This window comes from Chaetodon auriga, chromosome 7 (genome assembly GCF_051107435.1).
Source record: "Chaetodon auriga isolate fChaAug3 chromosome 7, fChaAug3.hap1, whole genome shotgun sequence".
NCBI classification, from domain to species: Eukaryota; Metazoa; Chordata; class Actinopteri; order Chaetodontiformes; family Chaetodontidae; genus Chaetodon; species Chaetodon auriga.
In genome coordinates this window covers 17683532-17699706 of record NC_135080.1, presented here as the reverse complement: position 1 = coordinate 17699706, position 16175 = coordinate 17683532, and the positions used below count along the sequence as shown (strand labels likewise).

At 41.4% G+C, this 16175-nt stretch overlaps 1 protein-coding gene across 1 annotated transcript; it reads left to right on the top strand.

The window, feature by feature from the left end:
• The first annotated feature begins 2040 nt into the window (after positions 1–2040).
• Positions 2041–15162, top strand: igsf5b (immunoglobulin superfamily, member 5b). The gene is made up of 9 exons (XM_076734482.1): positions 2041–2089; positions 3937–4251; positions 7383–7510; positions 7670–7835; positions 8409–8540; positions 12112–12136; positions 12848–12936; positions 14093–14157; positions 15052–15162. Exons 1-9 carry the CDS (start codon positions 2041–2043, stop codon positions 15160–15162), a joined length of 1080 nt encoding a protein of 359 aa, XP_076590597.1.
• Positions 15163–16175: the final 1013 nt, after the last annotated feature.

The following is a 16175-nucleotide window of genomic DNA, read 5'->3' as shown; positions in this document are numbered from 1 at the left end:
AGCACAAGGACAAGCAGGAAAATAAAGCAAATACCTTTTCCCAGGAGATCCTGGGATAAGGTGGAGAGGACATACACTATAGTCTAATCATTAAATACAGCGTTCACTGTAAGTACTTTACCATACAATGCAAGTGTTGTTAACATGCTAAATACATTATGGGCTGTCACGTACACAAGACTGCTGCTGTGCATTTACCTAGAATAAGACCCTTTAGATAAAATTGAGAGTCTGCAGCCATGCTAGCAACTCTGAGGCAGTATTAGTAAGTGTGGCAATTCTTTGAGCTAAGTGCTAACATCAGCATGCTCACAAAGACAGTGCTAACATACTGATGTTTAGCAGGTAGACTGTTTACCATGTTCACCATTTTATTTCAGCATGTTAATGGGCTAGCACTAAAATCAAAGTACAACAGAGGCTCAAGATTTGTATTCAAGAGTCAATGCTTTATTGCCATTTCAGCGTTTATATGAATCTGCTTTGGTGAGCTCACATCAAGACAGTAACTACACTCATTGAAAGTGGTAAAACATAAAATTGCTGTGCTCAATCAAGTCAGTTTAGATAATAAATGAATATAACAATCATTGTCATGGAAATGCCATCAGCACCACAAACCAAATATAATGTACAATTATTTATCATTATTGCAGGAAGCTGGTTATATTCCAGAGTGCAGGATAAACTTAAATGAATGATACAGCACTGGATGAAAAGTCAGCCTTGGGCAACATAAATGTCAATACCAAATTTCATGATAATCAAACAGAGGAGAGGTCAGGGGGTTGACACAGTAATATGAATTTTATAATATATATATAACGTTGTGTGGGAACCAGAAGATATGTACCAAATTTCTTGACAATCCATCTAAAAGCAGTTCATTCATCAGGATTCGTCCTCTGGGGAACTTGAATGTCTATACATTTTATGGCAATCCATCTAAACATTGCTGAGTTTTTTCAGTCTGAAACAAAGTGGTGGACCAACCTATAAAGACAGACTGACACTGCAAACCAGAGCCACACTGCTAGCATGGCTAAAGATTATCAAAGCATGTCATCCAGTGGCCATATATGCATCATATGTACATCTGCCATGTTTATCATACAGTTACTTCACCACTGTGTCCAAATATATTCATCTGAGGAGGGCCTCTGGGAACAGGGGAACTACAAGGGCCACTGTTTGCAGTCTGAGTCACTCTGAATATTTACATCTGCGGGGCAAAGTTCGCTCTTAGTTTGGTAATATTTAACGGGACAGTTTTGGGTGACATGAGCACCAAGCAGGAGGAAGAAGACGCATCATTGACATGTATCCACCGCGTATGATACTTGCTGCTGATCCACAGAGGCACTAGACTGAGGTGAGTCAGACAAAAACAGTTGCAGGATTTATGGTTATTTATTGTGCACTTAACTTGGACTTCAGCGTTGTTCAGGAGATGCTGTGTTCGGCTGTGTGTGGAAAAAAAAAAAAGGTTCAGTGACAGTGCTGCAAGTTTCTTAAAGACAAGATCTTAGTGGTTTTACTGGGTAACTTAGTGTGTGTATGAGTAATCAGTGGTCATAGAAACAAGAGATATACAGCAAACAAATGATCATATTGCAAACACACACATATATTCTTGCCTCGTCTCGTCAACTTGGTTCGACTTAATTGCTTTTATTGCCGGAATTTTAGCATCAGTAAATCCTGAGATTCATGTTATTTGAAGTTACAGGAACACACAAGGTGGAGTTAAGGTCAGAATCACAGCAATACACCCAATCATTTTTGAGGCATTCCATTTAAAATCACAATCGCTGTTGGTGCATGAGGACAGGTAAGGGGATCACCATAGTTAGTAGCAGGCATCCTCTGGCCAACATGGACATGTGTATGATATTTCATGACTACCAGGCCGACATTGATCCACTTTGCTAACATGGTTAAAAATTGATATTATGATGAACCGTAGGGAATAATTAAGATCTTCTTGTTCCAGGTCCGTACAGCATTGAACAATGGATTGACTGTATTGACTGATTCAACATGGGCCTCTATTCTCTGTTAGTGCTCCTACTTTCATGCAGGATTCAAGGTGAGATTTCAGGTCAAAACAAACACAGCGGTTTGTTTGACTGCAGATGTGTCACACAGTCCGGTAATGTGCTGGTATTAACAGCCGCATCCAGTGCCGTGGGGTGCTTAATACTGCAGCAGCACCCTTCAGATTAAACCCACAGACAATCTAATTAGAGGGCCTAATGATCTAGCTGCACATTATAATTAATTTTCTTCAAAATGGCTGCGTATCTAGTTAACAGTAAGATGTAGCCAGTGGTCAGGGGACTTCAGAGTCACTGGTTCATGGTCCCAATAGGAGCATGCACAAATTATGCTCATTAGTCTGCCATTCTCTGACTGCAATGAAAAGAAATAGCTGTATGGGCTGGCCTAGATATTTCCCAGACCTAATTTCCACAACGGATGCATAATTTGTGATTCCGCATGCTGGATGTAGAAGGTAACGCAGTTCGCTCACCACAAACAAGTTATACATCACTCTGAGTACTGTGGTGTAAACCTGTTATTTCATATTTCACGGTATGCCATTAATATTAATTCCTTTTCTCCTCCATTTGTCAGCCATTGAAAGCCACAAAGATAGGCTGGAATTCAGCTGGGACATGTGCATTGATGTGCCTCTCTATGTGTCTGGGGGATAATTATAGAGTAACTGTAACTGAGTGGGCCCTAACAGTTAGGGCACAGTAGCTTATGAATGTTTTTCTATGCTGCTATTTTAGTTCTCATGTAATCCTTGTATCTTACACTGTTAAAATGTTTACCCTGCAGAACGGTGCTGTGGCCTGTTGCTGATAGCAACAGATTAAGTTACACTCTCCTTTTTCTGTCAGTATTTCTTCCCTAAATCCTATTTGCCCTCATTCAAACACCCAGCCAAATCACCAGTCTCCATCTGGACAGCCACAGTCAGAGACAGATTGAGGGGGTTGTGCTGTCATTCTCTTTCTTTGTCTCTTTATCCCTCTAAGGCTGACTTCATTTCTTTCTTTCTGTCTGTCTTCACTCTCTTTACTTTCTCTTCATCTCTTACTCACTTTCCATGTCATGAATGTTCTGGCAAACTAGTTTGAAAGGGACACACAGTGGGTCCTCTGCCATGGCAAGATTTAGATTTGTACGTTAGGGCTCATGTTTGACTGAGACAATGCTGCTGAATTGTTTCGTTTTTCTCGTCTTTGAATAGTGGCGTGGATGCATCTTTATTTACTGGTCACTCATTCTCCACCATATTGTGGTTCTCCTTCACATTTCCTACACTAACCTCAAATAATGTCAATCTGACCCTGCTTGGATGGTTTCATTCTGATTTCTGCTGCAAATGTGATCTTGCTGTATGTGCACATGACAGCATTTTCTTTGGTGTGAACTCATATTTGAAGGATTCAGTTTGCATTTCCAAAAAGTTAAATTGAAGCATATCCTGCTAGATTTATACACGTTAATGCCACTCAAAGGAAGTGTAGCATGTGACTGTTAAACTGTACATCCTGCTTGTGTGTTTTCCCCACTTAAACAACTGGAGTGATTTTCTGACAAGACCAGTAGTGAAACTGTGCAACATAATGCAGTTTAGATGTTGTATGTTGTCAACTTCTTAATTCTGATTGGCTTAACATTACCCAGTAAAATTACTTACTGGTGTTATTGGGGGTTGTTAAAGGAATAGTTTGACTTTTTGGGAAATACAGAGTCCCTGTTGTTTTTGCCAAAATGTCAAAACTTTTACCTTCGGTGGCAACCTTGTGCTCTGGTGATTTGATTTGTTCTCATTTATTTCAAAAACAGTTTCAGACTCAGTTCAAGATTGAAGGACTTGTTTGTGTGTTTTACGTCCATTTCTCTTTTGACCTTTAGTAGTTGGAGCTCAGGTGCAGCTGTCACCTCAAGCACTAACCGTCCTGCAAGGAGAGGAGGCCCGGTTCACCTGCAGCGCCTCCAACACCCAGTGGACCGTTATGGTGTGGCTGCTGAACGATAACGCGGTTCTAACCATCTCCAAGGAGAATGGTGTCCTGCCCGCCGTCACCCCTAATGTGACGGCCGAGATGAGCCCTGACTCACAGCGAGACAGCTGGGTGTTTGTCCTGCAGAACACAGAGAGGAACGACCAGGGACAAGTAACCTGTGACGTCCAGGGCATTGAGAGGAAAACAGCAAAATTGTTTGTACAAGGTCTGTGTGTTCATATCCAATTGTATGTTTGTGTGTGAGGGTGACTTAGAGGAGGTGCTTTGTGTGTGTGTGTGTGTGTGTGTGTGTGTGTGTGTGTGTGTTAGCTTCATTCATTGTAGCAGGGAGGAAACTGTGTATTTCTGAGAATTTCAAAGGCTTTTTGTGCAGCTGGCTCCTCTCAGGGACACAGAAGACTCAACTGCAACAGTGTGAGAGAGTGCAGAAACACACTGAATCTAACCTTGATGAGGCAAAAAGTAGCTTATAAAAAAAGAGGCAAATGAAGGGATGAAGCAAAAGTTGTGTAGCTCCTTTCATTCTGCCCACCCACACACTGCTGTCTCCAGGTCTTCGTTTTAATTTGACACGGTGGTTCGATCCCTGGCCTTGGTAGTCCACATGCCTATGTATCCTTGGGCAAGATAGTGAACCCCCTAAAAAGAACTGGATAAAAGCATCTGTCAAATGACTAATTGTAATTGTAATTTGTTTGAAGTGGGAATTCAAGAATGAAAGAAGTTTCCAGTCCCCTGTACAAGCAACTCAACTACTACTTATCAGTCAGGGTGCATATCAAGGGTAGGAAATCATTTGGGTCTGTGTGGTGGAGTACAGTTGCCCAGGCATGTTTGATAGTCTCTGTGACATAGTTGATGACAGTGTGGGTGGTGTCCGGGATAGGAATTGATTGGCCCTCAGATATAAATAGCAGGTGGAAAGCCATGGACTCCACGTCAGTCAGAGCAGCAGCAGAGCAGGATTTACAGCCAATCTCCTCTCCTCTCCTCATTTAGTATATATTTTTATGTCGATGCTGTGCCAAGGGGGTATGCTGTGTGAATAGTTGGGATTTGATAAGAATCAGTAGTTCTCAGCAGTTCTGATGGTGTTATTATCTCAAGCTGGAGAGCACTGCAGTGTGAACCAGCATTTTAACCAGTGGGACTTCCCTGATACTAATAACCAGGGAAGGGAAGGGAGAAAAAAAAAGTCTAAACAAGCAAGTTTCTGCACTTAAATTGGCCATATTATTCACAAACAGTTTCATTTGCACACAAATTAGGGAGTGTACAAAGAATAATTAGGGGCAAAATGGAGGTCAGAAAAAGGGTTGTACAATTTTTCATTTTTACTAAAGGGAGAGTAATCTGATTTCTGGGAGAGCAGAGAAGCTTTTTTTTTCTTTTTTTACTTCAATAAAAAAAGGGACTCCACCCCTAGAGCCATAGTTTTTCTACAGCCCTTTATTTCAAAGATTGCCTCATAAAAAATGCCAGAAATGAGCAGGTAACTAATAAATGGCACATGCATCTCGGAGAAGACGATGACCAATCAACGCTTTTGCCACAGCACAGTTTTAGCTCACATTGACGTTGCATGCCTCAAACTGGATGACAGCTTATTAAATGCATGCTTCAAGATTTGCTTGGACCTGTGCTTCTCTTGACCTTATCCTTCAACTTATTTGCAACTACAGTCTGTACAAACTGAAGTGAGAGCTCAGCTAAAAAAAAAAAAAAAAATCTGCGTGGAAACATCTCCTCTGCAAAAAGCGAGAGGAAACAAAACCAATGACCCATTGCCTCCAATATATTATGGAGAGAGCCTCCATTGCTGCCAGGGCCACAAATTCCCACCGACATATGCAGCCATTAACAGTAGTGTATGGTGAATCAGGCCCTCCAGTCTCGATGCGGAGGATCACTATGGCCTGACACAGCCTTTTAATTAATTGTGCATGCTGGCACACCCAGTTAACAGTCAGCAACTCTGCCTGTGATTTGTGTACTGCAGCTCCAAATATATGGTTGGAATGGGGCCACAAATCTACAGTGGGCTGGTTGACTCTGTGTGCTATCATCCACACTCCCTGCTTTAATTGTCCAATATGAAGATGATGTAAATGTGACCACACGCTGCTGCTTGCTCTCACTGCTCCGTCTCTGCTCATTTCTCTGACTCACTCACACGCAAACACAGCACGTACGCACAAACTGTACACTTGAGCAAATCAATATGGCTGCATGCGCTGTTGAGTGCGAACATGATCAGCAGTGAAGGTTTGAGCTGCAGAAAAGCTCTTTGATATAAATCAGAGAAGAGTGAACATCCCTGTGATGATTGGCCCATCGAGGTATAGGGCCCTGCTCATTGGAATAAATTCACACCCACGCATACAGTGAATGTGCTACATACTGTTCATGTAACACCAATCCCGCACACAGACATGTACAAGTCTTTTAATGCTGCCCACAAAGCAGCAATTTCCCCTAAGAGGACCCCAGCTGAAAAATCACTGAAATTAGAGACTGAGGGCTCCGTGCCTCACAGAGCCTGCCACGGCAGCCCAAAGTCTTCAGAGTTTCCCTACAGTGATTAACAAACCTTATCAAACCTTATTTCAGGGATCACTTTGATTGGAGCGTTGGGAGGAAGTGCTGATGTCATTCCTTTCTCTGTTCAGATGTATCAATCAGCCATGATCGCCCAGAGCCCCTCATCAGTCAGTGAAAATGAGGCTGCTGGTTCCTTGCCAACCTTTATTCACTGGTGCTGAGACTCTCAAAAAGCAGCTGGAGTCCACTATCAGAACCGGTCGCTTTGAGAATTGGGTGGTACGATGTTTATGACACCAAATCAGGCATCAAATAAAAGCCCCTGGAGAAAAGGGATAGCCAATAACGCATACAAAACATCTGAGGATTTGAACATAAATCAACACAGACATGTCATTCGCTTAGACAAAGCACCGAAGCTTCTGTAATTATCTTTCTGTCTATAGCAATTGTCTGTTGCATCCACCGCCTTTCATTCTGCCAGACAATAGACTTCACATATGAGATACTGTATCTCCCAGGGCCTTAAGTGGCTTATTTGGCTGGCAGGGAAGGAGATGAAGGGGAAAAGAGGAGAAGCGCTCATCAGGCATTTGAAACTTTGAGACACGGCATCAATCACCTGGGATGAATGAAATCCATCTTTTTTAAGCAGGCCATCTGAGGAGGTGATGCTCATCTTTAGGCACAGACATGTGCATGCAACTACATTTCGAAGGAGACTGTTGTTGAAACTCAGAGACATTAGAAATAAAAGTACAAAATTAGCTTCAATATGCTTTTGACTGATTGCAGAGAAGGGCACCGTGAAAGTCTTTGGGGATGACAAGTTGGCTTTTCAGGGTCAGTGGGTCCAGTTTGAATGCCAAGCAGCAGGATGGTACCCTCAACCCACCCTGCAATGGCAGGTGTATGACAGAAAGGTAAATAAATACATCGTCATCACTCTTATCTTTATAATAAAAGAGGTCACTCAAGACAAAGACTGTTAATCCCATCACCTCAGATCCTGAACATCCCACTTAGTCAGCAGAATATAAATAATACTAATTCTCTCTCTCTCTCTGGGCATTGGTGTGGAGGTGAGCCAGGGTGAATACAGCATCACTAGTGAAGAGTCAGGGAAGGACCTCTTCATTGTGACCAGCAGCCTCAACATCACGGCAACAAAGAGCTCTCGTGTGGATTGTCTGGCCTCTGTGTCCGCCCTCCCCACACCACTGAAGAGCAGTGTCCAACTGACAGTGGGTGAGAGGACACAGCCATCATGTTTTACATTAAGAAACATATGCATGCATGTACACAAATGCGGAGAGAAACTTCTGTTAATCCTCTCTTTGTTCTGTCCTACTTTAGTCCTTTGTCTCTTCATTTCTGTGTGCTAATCTCTTTTTTTAGTCTGCTTCTCTTTGTGTGTTTCATTTGGTTCTTTCCACTTTTTTTTTTTGTCCCGTTCTCTTTTGGGAAGCCTGTGAATCATCGCTGAGCATTGTTATTGTAGAGGAGAGAAAGGAGCTGCCATATCAAGACAGTACGAGTTCGCATCACAGTCGCTTAAGTGGAGCTGAGGTTGCAAACCTCTCCAAGGCTCACGGCTTCAAAATACAAATACTGCTTTATTATCTGAGTAATGTTGTAACGTTTTCTCAAAGTCCACTCAGAGCAGCTTCCCTCAGCAAACACCGTCATGCCTGAATTATAACAGGAAATTAAACACTGCTTTCTTTACACTATGTCTGCAAATCTGAAATTGAATTGCACAGTGACAAGACTGTTTCAGCATTTCTTTACCAAAACACTGCTGTGACCTTCTCTCCTCAGTTGCAGAGGTGGTGCAGGAAAGAGATGACTGCACAGTCCCGCTGGCGGTAACTGCTTCCCTCTCTGCTCTCTTGCTGCTCATCTTGCTCTGCATCTGCGCTGTCCTCTGGTACAGACAAAGGAGACAACCAAGTAGGCATTTTTCTCTTACTTAAATTGCTCTAAGTGAAAAAATGTCACCTCCCCCTACACTTTTCCAGTACACAAAGTGTGATTAAAGTATAACGAAGAAGATAGGTGGTTACAAGCTGTGACTCGGCACTGCCCCACGCTGGCCTTCATCAAGGGCACGCAATATTTTTTCCGACAAAGGTGGAACATTAGTTGTCAGCAGAAAGCTTTTCTTCTGAGGAAACAGCAGCAGCACAAAGGTTAGAAAAGTGTGTGTTTGACTGCAGGGTTGGAGATTTAAATCCCAGAACAACTGCAACAGTTCTAAAGGAGGGAGCGATGACTGTTGATCCTCTCCCTCATCAACTACTGCAGGGGTGCCCTTGAGCAAGACATTTCACCAGCTAAACAGTAGCACCTTGGTCCCTGCAATTACTGTAACTGAATGGTCCAAATGAAATTAGGCAGCATGTGTTTTTTCTGCTACAACATACATATTTAAAGTGGCCCTCAGGGTCAAAACACAACATCTTTTCAGAAAACACAACATTTAACAACACACAACAGCATTTCAGACTACACAAAGGGTGGGATTTCACTTCTTGTTTGTGGTTGGGCAAAATCAATTCAGAGTTTATTTAATGGATGGGTTAAGGTGGGTTGGTGCTGCAGTAGATTGGATCAACTGGAGGGATGCACTAAACTCTGTGCTGCTGTGGTTGATTGTTTTGCTGTCAGACAGCTGATAACACTCCGGGCATGTGTTAGCATGCCGTCTTATCATTTATCCTGCTCGGCAAGGACACTACTGACAGTAGTACACAATAGAAACAGGTAATGACACCGAACAGTCACCAGGGACTTGGATTCTGTCCAATCACAAACGAGAAGTGCTTTCCTACCTTTTCTGTCATCTGAAATGTTGTTGTGCTTCCTCAAATGTCTTTGTGTTTTCTGAAATGTTGCTGAGCAAAAGTGCTAACAATACACTGTCTCTCCACAGCTTGTAACTCCCCTGCAGGGGCTCAGCCTGCCGGCTCTGCTATCAATCAACCAGGCATACTGACACACCCACGCAGAGGCTGAGAGAAAGAGGAGAAACATTTCTGATATTTACCTGAATATATTTTTTTCTTCCTTTCAAAAAAAAAAAACACTTTGACATTAAAAAGGGATGGCTAAATGGGATTTCAGTTGGACTTTATGATCTGTAATTTAACTTTTTCACATAGTCAATTCTTTACTGAAGTATTCGCATCTATTACTCAGTCCAATGCTGTTAGCTTTCCATGGGTTTCACAAACAGGACAATTAAAGACCCATTCACAGTGAACACTAAGCCAGTGAAGAACAGAATGTTACTTTATTTGTCACTTTATTTCATAATGTTTTATTTGTTGTTGTTAAAATCTTCTATTTTGAACTTTGTGCTACTGTCCTTTGCAATAATATTTTCTATTAAATACCAGCCAAAACATAGTACTTCCACTTTCATATGAGTGGTGGTCTTTCCACTGCTGGTGCATGATTTAATAAAGGTGTTACATGGTGCTGCAGAAAAATAGATCTAAAAGATTTCCAAAGGGACCATGTCCTGGCCCTGGGTTTATATCTAAACCCTATCAGTCGCACCAGTCTGATAAAGGCCACTGAGATGTACAGATGAGTTCACAGTGCTCGGTGGGAATGTGGTGAAAGTGGTGACCTTGACTATCAACCTGTTTGCTGAAAGGATTACAGCTGTTGATACAGTGGAAGAAATTGTACCTTGGGGAGCATGAGGCCCTGACTCACACTTGGTTCCTGCCAGATGAGTCAGTATATTTGACTGAACATACCTCACTGTAACAGAGTGTCACATTAAGCTTTTGGTCACAGCTTATCCACCGGATTTAAAGGAATAGTTAGACACTGTGGAAAACACGCTTATTTGCTTTCAAGGTTTCAAGTTATGCGCTTGTGGCTGCACAACAGTCGTTTGGACCAATGAGCGTCCTACGAGGAACTACTGGCAACTGCAGGTTTAGATGTGGCAACAGCAGCACTGTTCCTTGAAAAACAACATTGGTGGCTGCTAAAGTGGCTAGCATAGATGCTCAGATCAGTAATAGTAGAACTAGAGAGTATTTCTTCATTGAAAGAGGAGCAAAGAACAGCGCTTTGCTCTTCTCCTAACTCCGTCATATGGTTCCTTGATCTGATTGGAGTTAAGACATAAACTGTATGTTAATTAATGACCTTTAGAAATGTTGGTAGGCAGATTTAATTACCTTCACACAGAGCCAGACATGGTATTTCACCCTGTTTAAAGTCTTTGTGCTAAGGTGACTGACTGCTAGCTGTAGCTTCATATATAACTGACAGACAGGGAGTGGTATCAATCTTCTCATCAAACTCAAAAAAGCCATTGAGCATAATTCCAAAAATGTTGAACTATTCCTGTAAGAAGGACAAGTCTAAAGGTGACTAAGGCCATAGAAACTTGCCTGGCTCAGGAAATTTTACAAAGCCCATTAATAACAGTTTGAAACCACCACACAGTGAGACAGTTTTACTGCATCTCTTTTAGAGCTCGTGACCCAACCCCGAATATTTGTGATTTGGCTGAGCTTCTTGTCACCTGTCCAAACAGAGAGGTCGATACCTTGACAAGTTGCGGAAGTAAAGTCGTGTGATGATGTAAAAGGTCTGGCCAGGAAGAAGGGATGTTGTCGAGATGTTTCTGGAGTGCCATCTCTGAGGGGACCGTTGTTCTATAGCACAAGGAGGCGGAGGAGGCCTGTTTATGTGCGATAACAAAAAGTAGCCCTGAGTCACACATTTGGAAGTCTCTCTAATCCCTGTGACTGATTCTGGACCATTGCAAATCACGGCTATGGTTTAGAGCTAAGGGATTATCATAAAGCAGGTGTGACCTTTCTCCTCCGGCAGCTGATTCTGTACCTGAAACGTCTGATACCTCCTTCACCATTGTCCTTGCTTCAGTCTGACGGCTTTAATGTAACATCCCTGAGCAAGTTAAATTAACTTCATGAGGATGTTTCACATGTTAGAGGATGTGGCATGCTTCCAAGTCACTAAGCTCTTTTTTTGAGTAATCCACCTCAATGGGGAGTAATGTATGCTTTGTAATTATTGGGAAAAAAGAAGGATCCAATATAGTCTCTCTCAAATACTTTGGCCAGCATGACAGCAGGGATTTAAAATATAATGACAAAGACAATTTCTCCCCCTGTAAAAGGAACAGTTTATGTGTCTCCAGAGGCGAGTGCCATCTGCACCATTGTTATATTGTTGTGTTTTCGCTGTGGCCAGGAGGACCTTTGGCAAAGACTAACCATGAAGCCGTGTTACAAAACTCATTAACACTCAGCTCCAGCTTTCACTGTTGAATTGCAAACTGACTGGAGGCTATGATATTAGTGCAGAACCCAAAACTAATAAACGGCGGGACATTTACAGCTTTCATATTGCTATAGATGCAGTGAGCGATCACAGTGGTTCTGTGGTCAATGCAGTGAGAATAATAAAGTTAGCGGCTGATAGCTCATAATAGTTCTGTAAACTTAATGCCTCATTTTTTACCTTTCAGAACCGAGCCCACAGGAGGCAATAAGGTAAGATTTGAGAGCTCTTTTTCCAGACACCCTTTGCTTTATGGGTGCTATTTTTAGACAATTAAAAGCTTGGATTTTCTTCACTTTTTAAACTAGCAAAAAGAACTTAAGATCAACTGTGAAGTCTTGAGTGAAAGTTACTGTCTTGAGGAGGAAGTAGCTGCCAGTAATCTGTGAAAGAAGCACAGACGCACAGTCCTGGCTGTATTGAGCTCCAGTTACACTTTACATAAGCTACTGTGAGGACTCAGCACAAATCTCGGTTAATTCATACAACTTTTCTCTGAGAATGAATGAACAGGCTTCTGTTGTTCCTCATTATAAAAGAAAATTGACAACCTGAATTTTAAAATTGCAGACATTAAATAGTCATTTCATTTCACAACATCTTAATTATGATTCACATTGTCGTTCACTCATTTTAGAAGCAGATATATTTCATGTTACATTTGTCAGCATTTTCCATGCAGCTGAAATACATTTTAGAGCTTGTTCATTGAGCACATTGTAGTGGGACTGAAAAATGATGATGATGTTCATTTTTTATGTGTCAAACCACTTTATAATGAAAACAAAGCAGAGGATATACTGCTGCTTTGTGAGAGAAGAAAATTGTCTGTTCACAACAGCACAGCCTCTGACAAAGTGGCCCTGCCTTATCTCAGCTAAAGGTTATCTTTTCCATTGGACGACTCATTTCGATATTTGCAGGTTTGACCAATCAGTGAGTGGGAGAAACTTGTTTGCTGGGGGGACGGGGGGGAAGATCAACCTGGGATACTCTAGCGAGGGCCCCACAGGTGAGAGTGACATATAGTTCAACGTGATAATTGTAGACCTCTAAACTGAAAACGCGACAGTAGAATGAGTGCACAGATAAACAACAGTTTAATATGAAAAGCTGTAGATTTAAATAAGTAAGATTACCACTGTAATGCACAGGTAAGTCACATTTTTACAATCCCATGACACTAAATTACAATAATATTTCTGTCGGGGTTTTAATAAGGACATGGATTTACTTTTGCCTTTCAAAATGTTTTAATCTAATAAGCTTGCATCTGTAAAAACGTCTTTAGGGGACATATCTCATGCAATTCTGATACGGATCAGTACATGTAATAGATTACTTGATATATCTCCACTGCTTTCCACTATCTATCTATCTATCTATCTATCTATCTATAGATATGTTGCTGGAATGTATTGGTTTCCATTCACTTCCATGCAATATCGTCACATTTAACATAAAGACTGTATTCTTATTTTCTTTGTCAGTTAGATTATGAGTGCTTGGTAATGAACTTTTATTGCAGATTGATTTTCCACAACAATACTGTTACTTTGACAAAAACAAACAGACAAACAAAACAACTTAAGCAAGACTGAAGAGTCTGCTAATCGATATTCATTTTGCATAGAGATGAAGTCAATGGATGGCCAGAATAGCAGAAAAAACCCCACTGAAGAATGCAGAATGGTTACCTGGAGTGTAAAGTATACACGATTTGAAGTAAATCGGCTGAAAAAACAACATGAAAACACTTGTATGGTCCTTTTAATTATGGCTTATTGTATTTATAGTACATTGGCACAGTAATTAGTAACATAATACTTCAAGGAACACAGAGCAAATAAAATCTTTAGCTGAGTTTGGTGCAAATGGCCATCATCACCAGTTGAGCAGTCATGAACGACATGATATACAGGTTTCAAAATCAAGCAAAACATCTTCAGTAGTAGCAGCAGTCGGAGGAGGAGAACAAAATTTTGTTTATACCGTTTTTCAGAAAGAAACAAAAGGTTTTAATTTGTACACATCTCAGACCTCTGAGCCACTAAATCACCTAATTCCTCCTATTTTGCTGAGGTTTGCGTTAAGTGCAAAGTGGGCTGCAGCTGGTCGGAGGGGCTGCGAGGTTAGATCAGGCTAAATTACTGTTTTTCACTCTGCAGATGCAGTTCACAATGAGATAATCATGGCAACTGGTAGCCAGATGGACTTTGCCAGCTTCTACAAGGTAAGATAGAGAAAGAGAGGGTTGGGGGGGTGGGATGGGGTGGGGGGCTGGGAAACACACAGACAGAGAGCTAGAGAGGGGGAGAGACAGATCAACTGGAGCTGAATAATGCAGCCATTCATTCTACAGCTGGAGTGTCTGCCACCTCCATCCATGCTGATGAGAACAAGAGGGCACTGCACAGCTATACTGTTGCACCTCTGCAGGCCTCCCATCAGACAGCTTGATGTCAGACAGCTCAACACATCCATTACGGCACAAAGCAGGGAGCTCTAACGCACTAACTTCAGCTCACAGAGCCCCTCTTAGCTGCTCCACCATCACTGCTGTGGTGGAACATCTCCAGGTGTACATGAAGATGTGGACTAAACGGGCTGACTTACACACAAATTGAGAAGAATATACCTTTTCTGTCTGTACCCTGTAAATATTGACACTGCCCTTAAATGATTTTATTCTGTCAATGTCAAATGAGGTAATTGTGCCTCAAGGGGTTTCTAGTCTTGGCCTGTAATCGACTAATTGATTGTTATATTGATTGTGGATAACACACTGTATTGATGTCTTGTGTAATATCCTGGTGTCTACTAATGAATGGACAACTGCACTCTTCTGGACCAGTCTGTGCTGCTTCTTTTCCCAATTACACCTAATGTTGAGCAGCTGTGACTTGAGCTGCTTTGAGTTTGGTAATAGCATTACCTCCTCTGGAGGTACTGAAGGTGGAGGACAGTCGCTTTGAAGCAGTTCAGGCACTAGTTGTCTGCAGATGATCGTCCATTGTGCATGTTGTTTCCAGGAAAGCTTTCAGGAGAGGACTTTGTAGCCTTTTCTTGTGACTGTTGTGTTGTGCTGCAGAAAATAATTGTCACTAAAACCTAAATTGTGCCCCAGGTCCCTGATGTTGTGTCCTCCAGCAGCCTGTCCCTGCAGAGTGAGAGCCAAGCACAGGAATATCTGTCAGAGGAAAGCTCCAAGAATGTCAGGAGAATAACCACCGTTTGAATACATTTAGATGATGTTATTTACAAATACAATGTTAATGGTGTACACTGCTGTACAGCGCAGTACTTACAGGTGGTCCACTCACCAGTGTCTGTATGGTGTAATGTTTCCCATTTTTGGAAAGCTGGAAGCTAATGTTAGGTTTTCTTGAGCTGTATTGTGTTACCGTTAAAATATGTACACACGTTGTTTTTTGATTTTCAATAAATTCAGTTTTGTGTTCCTGTTTGTTTTTGGCTCATATTGAAACGGTTTGTGCAGGCCACAGTAATTTATACAGTAAGAAAGCATATTATAGACAGATGGGGGTATAAACTCCAGTTTATTACAACTTGGGTCATATTTAGGCAGCTTTGGCCATCATTAGGTTGGATCAGGATAATCAGCTAAGTTAAATGCTGAGGTCTGTGATTGCTGCATGATCACTAGTAAGTCACATGGGGCAAAAAACACAACAGGACAACGGGTGCATAAGTACACTAAGGACAATAAGGACAGTAGGTCAAAGTTGAACTAGATGTAAATTGTGATGCATGTTTACAACTGACAGTTTGGATATTTTTTTTTACTTTTCTCTTCCAAATAAGTTTGGCTAACCTTGAGTTTTATTCAAAACTTGAATAATCATCTATGTGCGCATGTTTCACCTGTTTTTAGAGATGTCGTCAGGCTCTCAGATTTCAACAATTAACTTGGTGAATTTTAAACTACAAAAATAAGATCAAAGTGGTAATAAACCAGAATTCTCTTGCAGTGTATTATTCAGACAGCATGCACAGTGTTCGCCATTTTAGCCCTCCAGTTATTGACTACAGCCTTGGCTTGTTTTTCTGTGTTTCCTCTCCAACAATGTGTCATCATACAACCATGATTGCAGAAAAGTTGTGTAAAATATAAGTAAAACAGAATGTGATCATAATCCTTTTTGACATATACTCAATTGAAAACAATACAAAGATAATTTATTTAATGTTCTATCTCATCAGCTTCATTGATTTTTGTAAATATCTGCT